Here is an 18,062-nt window from a genome sequence, read left to right on the forward strand (position 1 = left end):
AGTCAGAGTTATGACAGGGTTTAAAAGGCTCAGGGATCTCTTAACTCTGTTGGCATTGAAAAGGTTCTTTCGTTGAGTGTAAGGCAGATATATGTTGGTTGGTCAGCCTGGGACTAGAGAAGAAGATACTTACCCAAGGTGCCATGTAGTAGGACTGAACCCAAAAACCATGTGCTGGGAAGTGAACTTCTTTAACCACAAGCCATGCCTGTAGCTCAGTCATTTAATAATAAAGATTTTCTTATATGGGAACAAATTCAGAAATTCTGTGGTGTGAGAACAATCAATTATATTGATTCCAGTACTTCACTGTTACTTGTTTTATCGACAAATGAGATCAGCATTGGTGAGATTTGAATTCAGAACTTAAAGAGGTATAATTCAATACCGGGTGGCATTTTTTTTTTGATGTCCTAACAATTCTGTCAATCCATTACTAGTTGTAAGGATTTTTAACATAGGCACAGAGTCACATATTACGACGGATGCTGCTGTTTTGACATCAGTACATGACTAGTACTTTATTTTATTCACCTTAGAAGATGATGATGTTGACCTTAGAAGAATGACGGTGAAGAGGACACAGAGGTTTCAAATAGGGGCATAGCTAAATACTGGAAAGTATGGGTTTATTCCATTGCTATACTAATTCTTGGGCTGCCCTTAACATCTAATATCTAATGTAAGCGTGAGATCACATAGTTTTGAGCATGGAGCAGTTGAATTGATTGATCTTAAATATGTAACTATTACATATTGGTTTCAAATTTTGGCACAAGGCCAGTAATTTCAGAGGATAGGGTAAGTTGATTACATCAGTTCCCATGCTCAACTGGTACTTATTTTATTGATCCCTAAAGGATGAAAGGTAAAGTCAACCTTGGCGGAATTAAAACGCAGAACAGAAATACAAATGAAATGCTGGTAAGCATTTTGCCCGGCATGCTAATGATTCTGCCATCTTTCTGCCTTGATAATAATAATAATAATCTGTTCTACTATAGGCATAAAGCCTGAAAGTGTTCAACTACTACTTTTGTAACCAGCCCTGAAAGGATGAGAGGCAAAGTCAGCCTTGACGTAAATTGAACTCAAAACGTAAAGAAGGATGAAATACCACTAAGTATTTTCTCTGGTGTGCTAATGATTCTGCCAGCTTGCCACCTTTGTAATAATAATAATAATAATAATAATAATGATAATCCTTTCTACTATAGACACAAGGCCTGAAATTTGCGGGGAGGGTATAGTCAATTACATTGACCCCAGTCCATAACTGGTATTTCTTTCATTAAACACTGAAAGGATGAGAGACAAAATCGACTTCAACGGAATTTGAACTCAGAACATAAGGACAGACAAAATGCTGCTCAGCATTTTGCCCGGTGTGCTAACAATTCTGCTACCTTGCCACCATAATAATAATGATAATATTAATAATAATGATAATATTAGGTTGTCCCAAAAGTTCGTAAACACTTGCGAAAATTGAATTTTTACTCGCCAAGTACTAACAAAAACAACAAAAATTATTCCTCAAAATAAAGACCATTATTTTCCAAGACTTTCTACGAACTTTTGGGACAACCTAATAATAATTGTTTCTAATTTAAGACCAAGGTAAGCAGTTTTTATGGGAGGGCATTAGTCTATACCATTGACCCCCACCCCAACACCTGACTGGTGCTTTATTTTATCATCCCTGAAAAGATGAAAGGCAAAGTTGGCTTTAGTGGGATTTGAACTCAGAACATAAGGCGCCATATGAAAAAAAAAATGAACAAAATAGATAGGTGCAGGAATGGCTGTGTGGTAAGCAGCTTGCTTACCAACCATGGTTCTGGGTTCAGTCCCACTGTGTGGCACCTTGGACAAGTGTCTTCTACTATAGCCTCAGGCCGGTCAAAGCCTTGTGAGTGGGTTTGGTAGACGGAAACGGAAAGAAGCCTGTCGTGTATGTGTGTGTGTGTGTGTGTGTGTATGTGTGTCTGTGTTTGTCCCCCAACTGTCACTTGACAACCAATGTTGGTGTGTTTACGTCCCCGTCACTTAGCGGTTCGGCAAAAGAGACCGATAGAATAAGTACTAGGCTTACAAAGAATAAGTCCTGGGGTCGATGTCCTCGACTTAAAAAGGCGGTGCTCCAGCATGGCCACAGTCAAATGACTGAAACAAATAAAAGAATAAAAGAATAAATAAATTAAAATATATTGTTTGCATGAAAAAAGTAATTGAAATTTTCCTCTCCTACATATATAAATGATACAAAGGAAAGATAATTGTTCACAAACAAAGGCCATGCTATAGTTGAAAAGAGTTCATTCAAGCTGAGTGGTATCTGATTCTAAATTCTATAGAATGATAGAATAATTGTAAGGTAATTCTTCTCACTCTGTAGTCCTTATATTTATGCATAAAAACAAATGAAACAATAGACCATGTTCATCATTAAATTAAATTCATTTCAGTATTTAGGTATTTAATGAGTGTTAGCATGGCTACGTGACTAACAAATTCATTTTGCAACAGTGGGTCTCTGAGTTCAATCCCATTGCACAGCACCTTGGACAAGTGTCTTCAGCTGTGTGTATGCACGTGCACACACACACACATACACGCACATATGTATACATGTATGTCCTGACATCATACAATAACTGTAAATGTAAGATGATAAAAACTGTGAAAGTCCCTCCCCTCTCTCTGTATGTATGTATGTATGTGTGTATATATATATATATATATATATACAAAGGAATTTATATGTAATGGCCATTATTTTTAACTTGTCTCTTATATATCACTTTGTAAAAACCAGTTTATCTGAGGCCCATCCATGGATTTACAATATAGAATTGTGATGAACCATAATTTGGGACCCTACCAAAAGATTACTTGGAGTTTTTTTTGTTATCCTGGTGTACCTACAGAGAGCTCATGAAGTATTTTGCTTGGATTGATAATTCTTCACTATTTGTTCTCATCATCATCATCATCATTTAATGTCCGCTTTCCATGCTAGAATAGGTTGGACGATTTGACTGAGGACTGGCGAACCAGACTACAATCTGATCTGGCAGAGTTTCTACAGCTGGATGCCCTTCCTAACGCCAACCACTCCGAGAGTGTAGTGGGTGCTTTTACATGCCACCGGCATGAGGGCCAGTCAAGTGGCACTGGCGATGACCTCGCTCGAATGTTTCACATGCCACCAGCACAAGTGCTAGTAAGGTGACGCGGTAACGATCACGTTCGAATGGTGTGCTTAACGTGCCATCGGCATGAAGGCCATCTTTGTGGCACGTGGCACATAAGAAAACCATCCGAACGTGGCCGTAGCCAGTACCGCATCGACTGGCCTCCGTGCTGTGGGCACGTAACAAGCACCATCCGATCGTGGCCGTTTGCCAGCCTCATAAAAACACCATCCGAGCGTGGCCGTCTGCCAGCCTCGTCTGGCACCTGTGTCGGTGGCACATAAAAACACCATCCGAGCGTGGCCGTCTGCCAGCCTCGTCTGGCACCTGTGTCGGTGGCACATAAAAAACACCATCCGAGCGTGGCCGTCTGCCAGCCTCGTCTGGCACCTGTGTCGGTGGCACATAAAAAACACCATCCGAGCGTGGCCGTTTGCCAGCCTCGTCTGGCACCTGTGTCGGTGGCACATAAAATCACCCACTACACTCTCGGAGTGGTTGGCGTTAGGAAGGGCATCCAGCTGTAGAAACACTGCCAGATCTGACTGGACTGGTGCAGCTTTCGGGCTCCCCAGACCCCAGTTGAACCGTCCAACCCATGCTAGCATGGAAAGCGGACGTTAATTGATGATGATGATGATGATATATATGGTTAAGGCAAGTGTCTTTTGCTGCTACCTCAGGTTGTCCAAAGCATCCAGCCATAAAAAAAATCTGCCACACAAAAAGCACTAAACACACACACACACATGTACACATGTATGTGTATGTGTGTGTAAGTAGTGTTGTTAGTAAGTTTGCTTCACAATCATGTGGTTTCAGGTTCAGTTCCACTGCATGGTACTCCGGGCTAGTGTCTAGTGTCTTCACCAGTGATATTGTGAGTGAACAAACAAAAGGAAGTTGAGAGAAATTTAGCAGAAGATAATCAATAATAGCAATAACTTATTGATGTTATTGATTAACCTCAGTAAGTGATTGGACATACTCGATAGTGCATAATGGCACAAGAGTGTCTGGTTGAAGAGTATTTGATCATTTCTACCCATCTCCATCTACCATCACATCTCCAATGTGGAGCATGTTGACCTTAGATGTAACACTTAAGACCTGTTTGTGATTCCTCCACCTCAGCTTGTAAAGGGAGATCTTACATCTATATTGATTAGGTGTAGACGCTACATGTAAGTTCTCAAGCTGATTTATATCCAATACCTTGTCAATAAACACACCCATCTGCTGTTTGTGAGTGACCCACAAATCTTGTACATGTAATTTGAATTAAATTTCAGTGTATGATTAACATTGACAGACATACAGGCGCAGGAGTGGCTGTGTGGTAAGTAGCTTGCTAACCAACCACATGGTTCTGGGTTCCGTCCCATTGCGTGGCATCTTGGGCAAGTGTCTTCTGCTATAGCCCCGGGCCAACCAATGCCTTGTGAATGGATTTGGTAGACGGAAACTGAAAGAAGCCTGTCGTATATATGTATATATATATATATGTATGTGTGTGTTTGTGTGCCTGTGTTTGTCCCCCCAACATCGCTTGACAACTGATGCTGGTGTGTTTACGTTCCCGTCACTTAGCAGTTCGGCAAAAGAGACCGATAGAATAAGTACTGGGCTTACAAAGAATAAGTCCCGGGGTCGATTTGCTCGACTAAAGGTGGTGCTCCAGCATGACCGCAGTCAAATGACTGAAACAAGTAAAGAGTAATACTGTTGTAAGTGTTAAGACTATACAAACTTGGACACTCTCTTTACTCATTACTCTTTTACTTGTTTCAGTCATTTTGACTGCGGCCATGCTGGAGCACCGCCTTTAGTTGAGCAAATTGACCCCGGAACTTATTCTTTTGTAAGCCCAGTACTTATTCTATCAGTCTCTTTTGCCGAACCGCTAACTAACGGGGACATAAACACACCAGCATCGGTTGTCAAGCAATGCTAGGGGGACAAACACAGACACACACACGCATGGAGCCTGGAGCAGCCCCTGGCTCCCCAGACCCCGGTCGAACCGTCCAACCCATGCTAGCGCGGAAAACGGACGTTAAACGATGATGATGATGATATATATATATATACGACGGGCTTCTTTTCAGTTTCCATCTACCAAATCCACTCACAAAGCTTTGGTCGGCCCGAGGCTGTAGTAGAAGACACTTGCCCAAGGTGCCATGCAGTGTGACTGAACCCAGAACCATGTGGTTGGTAAACAAGCTACTTACCACACAGCTACTCCTTCGACATTTTGCTGATATGATTGTTTATTTTGAGAATGATATAGGGTAGGTGTGTGAGGCCAGATCTAGCAGATTTGTGCATAAACCAAGTAGAATATTTGGGTTGGATGCAACCAGTTTAAATGCTAAAGGGTTAAGGAACTACATTGATGCTCTGTTGATGGTTCATAGTGTCCGTATTATGAAGATAATGTGGATCTTGTGAAAAAATTTAGCTATTATGTGGGATATGTTAAGGAACAGTGGCTGTGTGGTGAGTAGCTTGTTTACCAACCACATGGTTCCAGGTTCAGTCCCACTGCGTGGCACCTTGGGCAAGTTTCTTCTACTATAGCCTCGGGCTGACCAAAGCCTTGTGAGTGAATTTGGTAGACGGAAACTGAAAGAAGCCCGTCGTATATATGTATATATATACATATATATATATATATATATATATATATATAATATATATATATATATATATATATATGCGTGTGTGTGTTTATGTATCTGTGTTTGTCCCCCTATCATTGCTTGACAACCAATGCTGGTGTGTTTATGTCCCCATTTCTTAGCGGTTCGGCAAAAGAGACCGATAGAATATGTACTGGGCTTACAAAAAAAGAATAAGTCCCAGTGTCGAGTTGCTTGATTAAAGGCGGTGCTCCAGCACGGCCGCAGTCAAATGACTGAAACAAGTAAAAGAGTAAGAGTAAAGAGTAAGATGTTTTGGTGGTTTGTGTGCCCCCTCCCTGCTATAAACATTTGAGGATTTTAGCTGCTACTTTGAGCAGGTTCATTGACCATGTAGAAGCTTTCTGACTGCAATTTTTTTTCTACATTCTTCTGTCTGTTACAGGATTCTAGAAATGAAGCTCTGTCTGTATTTACATCTTACCTGTGTAATTTTACAGAGATGCTGCTATCTTTGAGTGAAGCTAAGCTACCAACTGAAGTTGAAGTAAGTAAAACAAGTTCTATGTTTTTAGTGTGTGTGTGTGTGCATGTGTGTGTAAGATATGTGTTTATCTCCACATAGGTACAAGGTGTGGTTCTGTGGTTGAGAGGTTTGCTTCCCAACCATATGGTTTTAGGTTCAGTCCCATTGCTTGGCACATTAGTGTCTTCTGCTATGGCCCTCTGAATGGATTTAGTGGTAATGATGATAGGTCATGTGATGCAGATGGATGCCAACAGCTCCATAAAGAAGTGCCATTCTCTCAAAGTGGATGGAACACGTGGAAGTGAGAGACCCAGGAAGACATGGGATGAAGTACTGAAGAACAATCTCGGGACACTGAATCTTTCAGGTGAGATAATGAAGAACCAAGATACCTGGTGCCTTGCTGTACTCAAGAAAATCTGTACTCTACAGCAGAATTGTTAAGACTGATCGTTCTAGTGGTGTAAAGCACTCGTCATGGTGACATGTAAAAGCTCCATGGGGTTCCACATAAAAACACTCGTGCGGTGCCACACAAAAGCATCCAGCATGAACAAAATAAATAGGTGCAGGAGGGGCTGTGTGGTAAGTATTAGGAAGGACATCCAGCTGTAGAAACGATGCCAAATCAGACTGGAGTCTGGTACAGTTCCCCAGTTGGTCAGCTCTGGTCAAATTGTCCAACCCATGCCAGCATGGACAACAGATATTAAATGATGATGATGATGTGTCTATGTGAGTATATGACTGTTTCCTTGTCTTGTTTATATTGCGTGATTGTTGTAAATCAACGTCATTCATTTCCAATATTTGTGCAGCTGGATGTAGAAAATTCATCACTTTTTAATATAAAAAATGTAATAGTTTTTGTGATATTAAATGGCTAATGCAATCACTCTGTAATGTACTTGTTATACCTAAACACACACACACACACACACATATGTATAAATGAAAGAAAATGATGCAGGTTATGCATAGAAGGGCCACATATTGAAAAGCTCTCACAATCAGAGGTTGTTATCAAATGCCAGTACTTTCATAAATACCTTCTAAAATAGTAGTAAGCATAGTATATCTAGTATATGCATTATCCTTTTTTTAAGTCTATAGTGTGTGCTCTGAAGGAAATTTAACTGCTGTTATGTATCCTTATCTCAGCTGTGATCACCAGGCCTATGATTAAATGTATTCCATCCATGACCATCACATATTTTATTCAGATACAAGTTAGTCTCCAATATAGCCTGAGTGAGAATTAGCTGATATTTCAAGCAGATCTAGTAACTACATTGAGGTTCACTTGTTGGCTTGTTGTAAATTAGATTTAAACATACAATATCTACATCTATCTATATATCTATCTGCGTTTCGATTTACCCAACTCGTCCATCCATACATCCACCCACCCTTCTTCTCTCCCTCTATCCATTGATCCATCCAGTCTATACAGTGTGGTAAGATGCTTGCTTTCTAACCACATGGTCTATGTTCAGTCCCAGTGCATGGCACCTCGAGCAAGTGTCTTCTACTATAGCCTCAGGCCACCCAAAGCCTTGTGAGTGGATTTAGCAGATAGAAACCAAAAGAAGCCCATCATATATATATATATATATATATGTATATGTTAAAAAATACAAACTAGGACAAGAACACAAAACATTTAGAAGACGATACAAAAAACACGGACGGGACATTCAAAGCCTTCAATCTTCAGTCAAGAACCAGATCATCCTCGCAATTTTGGCTGATTAATCTTGATATATATCATCATCATCATCGTTTAACGTCCACTTTCCATGCTAGCATGGGTTGGACGGTTCCACTGGGGTCTGGGAAGCCCGAAGGCTGCACCAGGTATATATATATATAAATTTATTAAAATGGCTATTTGCAGTTTACAACAGGAAGGCAACAAATATAGTCGTGACTAAAGTGAGCACCAGCATGACTAGTCAGCACCAGCTTTGCTAGAAATAAGAGTCAAAACAACTCTTAGTCATGTGAGAACACTTTTCTAACAACTGACAAGGTCCAGACAAGCTCTCTATGGCAAGCGAAATGGAGTCATATCAGTGCTGATTTCAGATTTGATTAATCTTCATCAGTGACCCAATACTCTGTCGCTGAGGGTTAAAGAACCTGACATACCTTGTTAGTCTTATAGAGAACACCATAGGAAACATTGACTGATTCCAAAAATGGTGAAGTGAGAATCATAAATTATTAAGGTGGGTATTCATAATTTACAGCCATGGCAACAAATTTAGTTGTCACTAAAGTGGCGGATGATGCTAGTGAGTACCAGCATTGCTAGAAATGAGAGACAAAACAGCTCTTAGCCATGTGAAAGCATTTTTCTAATGGCTGGGAAGGGAAACGCGCTCCCTCCCAACCACAAATGTGATGGAGTCATATTAGTGCTGATTTCAGATTTAATTAATCTTCATCAGTGACCCAATACTTTGTTGCCAAGGGTTAAAGAACCTAACTCACCCTGTCAGTCTTATAGAGATCACCATAGGAAACATTGACTGATTCTGAAAATAGTAAAGTGAGAATTATTAATTATTAAGGTGGCTATTCGCAATTTACAACCGAAAGGCAACAAAGTGGTGCAGGGTGCTAGTTAGGTGCTAGTCAGTACCAGTATTGCTTGAAATAAAAAAAAAAAATAATAATGAAATTATTGTATACAGTGCTCAGGTGCACCACAACTTGTCAAAAGTGCATATAAAGCATATGCAGTAATGTACAAATGTCTGGGAAGTGAACAGTGCACGAGTCAGATACATGCTTGCGTATGTATGGAGGGGAGAAAATCAGGTATAGTGTTGGCGAATCTCAGGCAGCAGAGAAGTTTTGAAGGATGCAGTGCTCCGACAACTAACAACTGATGCCAGCAGTTTGTTTCATACGTCAGCAACTCTCAGTGTGAAAAAATGTTTCCGAAAGTCATGAGAGCTGTGCTGTTTTCTGACTTAGTAAACATGTCAAAACATCTCTTAGCCACATGAGAGCATTTGTGTGTGTGTCTGTGTTTGTACCCCACCATCGCTTGACAATGGATATTGGTGTATTTATGTCCCTATAATTCAGTTGTTTTGGCAAAAGAGACCAATAAAATAAATACCAGGTTTAAAAAAAGAACTGGGGCTGATTCATTGGGCAAAACATTCTTCAAGGCAAGTGCCTCAGCATGGTTGCAGTCTAATGACTAAGACAAGTAAACGACAAAGGAGTGGCTGTGTGGTAAGTAGCTTGCTTACCAACCACATGGTTCCGGGTTCAGTCCCACTGTGTGGCACCTTGGACAAGTGTCTTCTACTATAGCCTTGGGCCAACCAAAGCCTTGTGAGTAGATTTGGTAGACGGAAACTGAAAGAAGCCCGTCGTATATATATATATATATATATATATATATATATATATATATATGTGTGTGTGTGTGTGTGTTTGTCCCCTCCCACTGTCACTTGACAACCGATGCTGGTGTATTTATGTCCCCGTCACTTAGCAGTTCGGCAAAAGAGACCGATAGAATAAGTTCTAGGCTTACAAAGAATAAGTCCCGGGGTCGATTTGCTCGATTAAAGGTGGTGCTCCAGCATGGCTGCAGTGAAATGACTGAAACAAGTAAAAAAAACAAACCAAAAAAACACTGGTTTGTGGCCATGTTAGAACACCATCTTGAAGTCTTCGGTCAATCATATTGATTCTAGTATTTATTTCAGTTTGCTACTTATTTTATTGATTTCTGTTTTTTGATTAGCTAAGTTACACAACATAAACACAAAACCATGTATGTATTTATTTCAGGCATCCACTCAGTTTCAGTCTAACAAATTCCACTTAAACGGTATTGATCAACATGGAAGTGTGGCACAAGACCATTGCCTGTGGTGCCATGCTTAGAATTGAACTCAGAAATGTGTATTTGTGAAGCAGACATCTTAACTACATACTTATGTACATATATACGCATATACACACACCTGTATATCATTATCATATATCACCATCATTGTCATTGCTTTAATGTTCATTTTTCCATGCTAGCATGGGTTGGATGGTGCATGTTGCTGCAGATTTTCTATGGCTGGATGGCCTTCCTGATGCCAACACTCACTTGTTTCTGAGCAAGGTAATATTTCCCCATGAGCAGACATGTTTTCATGGAAGATTGGAAATGAAGGGCACCACTTGCATGACAGTGGCATTCATTCACAACTAACATATGATGTCAAGTCAAGGCAACACAAACTCTTTCTCACTCTCACACACACATATTAGCAATATGTGTATCATACTTAAAGCATATGTGCTGATGAAAGCCTTCTAAATTGCAGTGTTTGTCTTTAAAAAGCATCCCTTATAGATGTATAGTGTTAAAAACACAAATATATCAACAACAGGCAAAATCCATCAACCAGCAGTGATGTCATTACTAAATCCAAATTTCTGCTTTTTTGAGGTTTCATCAGTAGCAAGTATCCACTGTCGCTGCTTGCCAAACATAAATTGGCTGCTAGCTGATATAGTTTAATAGAGATTAAAAGGTCATAGATGTCACACTTAGCCAGCAGACTGGATAAAAACCTAAATCCAGAACCATGTAGTTGGAAGGCAAACTAGGTGAGTTCATGGTTTGCAGGACGGCCTGCTGTGCTAACCTTGGATCGTAGAGTGACCCGCTGTTCTTGAGGAGACCTATTGAATCAAGTACGTCAACATCAAAATAAAAATCAAATGGAAATTGTAGTTAAGATATCCGTGCTGGTGGCACATAAAAACACCTTCCGAACGTAGCTGATGCCAGCGCCGCCTGACTGGTATAAGCACCAACTGATTGTGGCCGTTTGCCAGCCTCCTCTGGCCCCTATGCCGGTGGTACGTAAAAAGCACCCACGACACTCACGGAGTGGTTGGCATTAGGAAGGGCATCCAAATCAGACTGGGGACTGCACAGCCTCCTGGCTTCTCAGACCCCAGTCGAACCGTCCAACCCATGCTAGCATGGAAAACGGACGTTAAACAATGATGATGATGATGATGATACACCTGCCCCTCTCATAATTCCTTGTCTTGCGAGTTACTTAGTGACCCTGGCAGTGCTGGTGCCACGTAAAAAGCATCCAGTTCACACTGTAAAGTGGTTGTCATTTGGAAGGGCATCCAGCTGTAAAAATCCTGCCCAAACTAACCTCACATGTGCTGGTGCCATGTAAAAAGCATTGACTCCATTCTGCAGAGTGGTTGGTTTTAGGAAGGGCATACAGCCATAAAAACCCTGCCAAAACAGATACAGTAGCATATCTTTTCCATTTTGCATTTATGTGCTCACCTGTGTATTTATATATATCATCATTATTATTTAAAACAGTTTGATTTGACCAGGTGCAACTTCAGGTTTCATAGGCTTCATATAGCAACACTGCTTTAAATAATATATGTAACTCCTAAATGTGTTGAGTGCCTTTTGCTTTAATTTGTCCACTCACCTGTATACACATATGTACATACACACATATATATATATATAGCTGATATATCAGATAATCTTCATCACAAATTGATGTTACCTGTCACTCTATTGATTAATTGATTAAGTGTATATAGAAGCTGATGACTCTCACGTATTGATTGTTAGAGACACAGTGTTATGAATGAATTGATTTTCATCATTGAAGAGACTGGTGTTTTATGGTTGCAGGTAGGACTTGATTCATGTGATGTGACATCACCTGTTCACTTTATTTCTGTATCTCTCTCTCTCTCTCTCTCTCTATATATATATATATATATATAATATATATATATATTTTATTTATTTATATATATATATATATATATATACATATATATATATATATATATATATATATATATTTATATATATTTATATATATTTATAAATATATATATATATATATGTGTGTGTATGTGTCTGTGTGTGTAGTTGTGTGAGTGTGAGGAGGGTGTGTAGCCATGGTTACATTGACATCAGAGCAGGCTGGAACAGAATGGAACACTAGTTTGCCAAACTGTTGTGTTATGGTTTGGAATAGTGATCCCCCCCCCTTTTGGTGGTTGTGTTAGTGGTGGTGGTGGTGGTTGGGGGGTGGGGGTTGTTTAGTACCTAGTGAGAGAAAATGAAGGCGGTGAGTGGGTGGGGGGATATTTGTATGCTGTGTCTGTTGAGTTAAATATTGTGGAGATTTCCTGAGTCGAGGAAAAATGATACAAGATTGAAGTTTAATTGATTTCCTTTTACTATCTCCCCCCCACCCCTTACTGCCACCTATTCTACCATCATCAGAGCTGTGTGTGCTGTCAATCGCTATTGACCCCCTCCCCCACATCCCACTGTGCTTTCTCCATAGTGGTGGCTTACAGCATAACAAAGAGAGTGTATATTCAGAGGTAACAATAATAATGTTGATAAATCCTCCTCCTCCTTCCACCATTACTACCTCTATTACTACAACTACTACTAAACTGTTGCTACTAATGGTTTCGAATTTCAGTATGAAGCCAGCAATTTTGATGTGAAGGGGAGAGTTGATTGTATCAACGTCAGTACTTGACTGGTCCTTTATTTTATTGACCCTTAAAAAAGATGAAAGGCCAGGTTGACCTCTGTAGCATTTGAACTCAAAATATTATTATTATTATTATTTTATAGGCAGGGAGCTGGCAGTAATGTTAGCACTCTGGGCGAAATGCTTAGTAGTATTTCGTCTGTCTTTATGTTCTGAGTTCAAATTCCGCTGAGGTCGCCTTTGCCTTTCAACCATTTAGGGTTTTTAAATTAAGCACCAGTTGCATATTGGGGTCATTCTAATCGACTGCCCTCCCCTCACAAAATTTTGGGCCTTGTGCCTAGAGTAGAAAAAAAAAATTATTATTATTTTATAATTGTTATGGTGGTGAGCTCGCAGAAACGTTAGCACACTGGATGAAATGTTTAACGGTATTTTGTCTGTCATTCCATTCTGAGTTCTAATTCTGCCGAGATCGACTTTGCCTATCATCCTTTCAGGGATGCTAGCGATTCTGCCAGCTCACCACCTTAATAATAATAGTATTCCTTTCTGCTATAGGCACAAGGCTTGAAATTTGGTGGGGGAGGGGATAGCTGATTAACTCGACCCCTAGTACGTAACCGGCACTTATTACATCGATGATGAAAGGCAAAGTTGACCTCAGCAGAGTTTGAACTCAGAATGTTAAGACAGATGAAACACTGTTACGCATTTCTCCTAGTATGCTAATGATCCTACCAGCTCACCACCTTAGTAATGATGATAATAATCAGCGGCAAGCTGGCAGAAACGTTAGCACACCGGGCAAAATGCGTAGCCGTATTTCGTCTGCTGTTATGTTCTGAGTTCAAATTCCGCCAAGGTCGACTTTGCCTTTCATCCTTTCGGGGTCGATAAATTAAGTACCAGTTACGCACTGGGGGTCGATATAATCGACTTAATCCGTTTGTCTGTCCTTGTTTATCCTCTCTGTGTTTAGCCCCTTGTGGGTAGTAAAGAAATAGATAATAATAATCATCATCATCGTCGTTTAGCGTCCGTTTTTTTCTACTAAAGGCACAAGGCCAGAAATTTTGGGGTGAGGGCTAGTCGATTATATTGACCCTAGTATGTAACTGGTATTTATTTTATTGAACCTGGAAGGATGAAAAGCAAAGTCAACCTTGATGGAATGTGAACTCAGAATGTACAGATGGATGAAATGCTGCCTAGAATTTTGTCCAGCTGCTAATGATATAATGATTTTGCCATTTCTCTGCCTTAATAATGATGATGATATTTTCAAATTTTGGCACAAGGCCAGCAAGTTCATGGGACAGGTAAATCGGTTACAGTGACCCCAATACTAAACCAGTGCTTATTTTATCAACCCTGGAAAGATGAAAAACAAAATTGACTTTGGCAGAATTTGAACTCAGAGCATAAAGATGGATGAACCATTACTTAGGATTTTGTTTGGTGTGTTAACAATTTTGCCAGCTTGCCACCTTAATGATAATAATGACAATAATGAGATGTTGGCCCCAAATGCAAGGTTAGAAAAGAATGAGACTGGTATACTCCACTCGATGTATAATGGAAGCGTACATGTTCAACAGAGTGCTAGTGTTTTGAGAGAGAGGTTAGGCATAAGAGGAATTAGTTGCCAAGTGCAAGCTAGAAGACTGCGCTTGTCTGGTCATGTGATGTGGATGGATGCTGACATCTCCATAAGGAAGTGCCAGTCTCTCAAAGTAGATGGGACAGGTGGAAGTTGGAGACCCAGGAAGACATGGGATAAAGTACTGAAGAACGACCTCAGGATGCTGGACCTTTCAGGCGAGATGACAAAGGAGCAAAATACCTGGCACCTTGCTGCACTCAAGAAGACCTATACTTTGTAGCAGAAGTGTTAAGAGTGGTCCTTCTGGTGATGAAAAGCACTCGTGGTGCCGCATTAAAGTGCTTGTGCAGTGCCATGTTATAGTGCCTTTGTGGTGTCACATAGAAGTGTCCATGTGGCGCCTTGTAAAAGTACCATGTGGTGCTATGTAAAAATGCTTGTGTGGTGCCACGTAAAAGCACCCGACACACTGTAAAGTGGCTGGCGTTAGGAAGGGCATCCAGCCATAGAAACCATGTCAAATCAGACTTTTCTCATTTAACATACACATGCACCCATGCTAGTACCACATAAAAAAAAAAACATTCAGTACATTCTGTGGAGTGGTTGGCATTAGAAAGGGTATCCAGATGTAGAAACCGTGTCAGAACAGATAATGGAGCCTCTTGCAGCCCCTGGCCTTACCAGCTGTGGTCAAACTGTCCAACCCATGCCAGTATGTAAAACAGACGTTAATTGATGATGATGATTTGAATTTGCACTACTATTAGTTTCATGTCTCTGCGAATAGAATGATCAGACAAGCTTGTAGAGCATGCCTTGTATTTTCAGACAATCATTCAGATTCCATCAGGATGGTGGTAATGATCTGAGTAAGGAATTGGTAAATTTGATGGTAGTTATTGATGATGATGAGGGTGGTTATGATAGTTATTGTGATCATGATTTATTGTGTTCATTCTGTCCTCTTCCATCAGGTTGATGACAGCATCCTCTGCCCGTCTCACAGCATCGAAGAGGACTTCCTCCGGACAATGATATCATCGCACCTTATGACCTTCGGCCGCAGCGTCGTCATTGGTAAACATATCAAGCAAGTCAATTTAGTAAGTAATTAGCACTAATTGTTTTAATGTCTTTATTTGGTATTTAACACAAGTTATTTTATTTGTTGTTGTTGTTTTTCAGGGCTAGAGTAAGGGGTGAAAGGATAACTCCACCCCCCACCCCCGTTTACAATTTGTAGTTTCTTATTTTGACATCGCCATGTCATCTCAGTCTCTTCTTTATGGTTGCCATAATTACAACTGGTTATTCTTAGTGTAATACAGAAGGTGTGTTGCCATGGCGAAGTTGTTGCTATGGTAACTTTGTCTTTTTATAACTTAGTGTTATAATATGGCGCAGGAGTGGCTGTGTGGTAAGTAGCTTGCTTGCCAACCACATGGTTCTGGGTTCAGTCCCACTGCGTGGCACCTTGAGCAAGTGTCTTCTACTATAGCCTTGGGCCGACCAAAGCCTTGTGAGTGGATTTGGTAGACGGAAACTGAAAGAAGCCCGTCGTATATATATGTGTGTGTGTGTTTGTGTGTCTGTGTTTGTCCCCCCAACATCGCTTGACAACCGATGCTGGTGTGATTGCGTCTCCGTAACTTAGCGGCTCGGCAAAAGAGACCGATAGAATAAGTACTAGGCTTACAAAAGAACAAGTCCTGGGGTTGATTTGCTCAACTAAAGGCGGTGCTCCAGCATGGTCGCAGTCAAATGACTGAAACAAGTAAAAGAGAAAGAGAGAGGGTAGTATCTATGATGTTTGTAAGTCCTCTGAGATTGTCATGTGGTTGCTACAACAGCGTTGTCTCTCTGGCAACATTGTTGCTACAACAGTGCTGTCCATCTGGTAATGTCTTTTTTGCTACAAAATCTCTCTGATAATGAGTTTTGCTATGGCAGCTCTGTATATTTCACCAAAATACTAGGGTTAATTTCAACAATTATACCACTGATTGTCACACTCTTAGACAAGTTAACAAAGTCCCTTGTTAACCTGTGTTAAAGTTTCTGTTTTCTCCAGTTGCTTGAAATAAAAACCAAATTTCCCTCAAGTTACATTCTGTCATCTTAGAAAATGACTTATTGGATATTTTAGCTCAGGATTCCTGCTCATAGGAAAAAAACCCAGAATGGTTATGGCTGGAATGCCTTTGGTCATAGGTCTGTCCAATCAAGGTCTCTTCTACCTATTTTTCAAAAAGATCATCCGAACGTGGCCGATGCCAGCGCCGCCCCGACTGGCTTTTGTGCCGGTGGCACATAAAAAGCACCATCCGAACGTGGCCGTTGCCAGTGCCGCCTCGGCTGGCTCCCGTGCCGGTGGCACATTAAAAGCTCCAACCGATCGTGGCCAATGCCGGACCCCCCCTGGCACCTGTACAGGTGGCACATAAAAAGTACCCACTACACTCACAGAGTGGTTGGCGTTAGGAAGGGCATCCAGCTGTAGAAACTCTGCCAGATCAAATTGGAGCCTGGTGCAGCCTTCTGGCTTCCCAGACCCCGGTCGAACCGTCCAACCCGTGCTAGCGTGGAAAACGGACGTTAAACGATGATGATGATGATGAATCCTTTCTCCTATATGCACAAAGTCTGAAATGTCGGGAGAGAGGGCTACTCAATTATGTTGAAGCCCCCCCCCCAGTGCTTCACTGGTACTTAATTTATTGACCCCGAAAGGCTGAAAAGCAAAGTCAGTCTAATAATAAAATATAATTGTTTCTAATTTAGGTGCAAGGCCAGCCAGTTTGAAGGGAGCGAGTAGTTGATGTCATTAACTTCAGTACTTGGCTGGTGCTTTATTTTATTGATCCCCCAAAAGGATGAAAGACAAAATTGAACTCAGAATGTAAAGAACCAAAGCAAATACAACAAGCCGTTTCGTCTGATGCTCTGGTGATTCTGGCAATTCAGTGCTGCCATGTTAATTGCCTTGGAAGCTGTTATTATTATCTTTGTTGTTATTATTATGGCAGTGAGCTTAATTTGTAGTTATTATTAAGGTATATTCATATGCTGGGCAAAATGCTTAGTGGTATTTCTTCCATCTCTATGATCTGAGTTCAAATTCTGCGGAGGTTGACTTTGCATTTCATCCTTTCGGGGTCGATGAAATAAGTACCAGTTAAACACTGGGGTCTCTGTAATTAACTAACACCCCTCCTCCCAAATTTTAGGTCTTGTGGCCTCTAGTAGAAAGGTTTATCATTATTTTTGTTGTTGTTACAAGAGTACTTGAGTTCTTAGTAATGAAAAATTTATTGTTGAAAAAGTTGCCTATTGAAAGTTGATAAAGGATGAAGTAAATAAAAATGCCAAAATAACAAGAAAATGAGAAAGTTATATTCATCACTCCCAAAATACTATACAGGTATGATGCACTGCAGAAGTTTCTGACGAACAACATTTCTTGTGTAGACATAATGTGGCACAAAGACATCTTGGTCTTCTGAATTTTCAATCTGTGTAATTTCAAAGTGTTTGTAACCT

The 18,062-nt window shown here is 40.5% G+C and overlaps 1 protein-coding gene across 2 annotated transcripts in view; it reads left to right on the forward strand.

The window, feature by feature from the left end:
• Positions 1–18,062, forward strand: part of LOC115215140 (guanine nucleotide exchange C9orf72-like) — a 55,014-nt gene that overhangs the window by 19,129 nt on the left and 17,823 nt on the right. For both annotated transcript variants that reach the window (XM_036505606.1, XM_029784313.2), the window contains exons 3-4: positions 6,288–6,389; positions 15,497–15,625. In XM_036505606.1, coding sequence (XP_036361499.1) covers positions 6,288–6,389; positions 15,497–15,625 — 231 coding nt within the window. The remainder of the gene's footprint in view (positions 1–6,287; positions 6,390–15,496; positions 15,626–18,062) is intronic.

The sequence above is a fragment of the Octopus sinensis genome, linkage group LG8 (genome assembly GCF_006345805.1).
Source record: "Octopus sinensis linkage group LG8, ASM634580v1, whole genome shotgun sequence".
Taxonomy (NCBI): domain Eukaryota; kingdom Metazoa; phylum Mollusca; class Cephalopoda; order Octopoda; family Octopodidae; genus Octopus; species Octopus sinensis.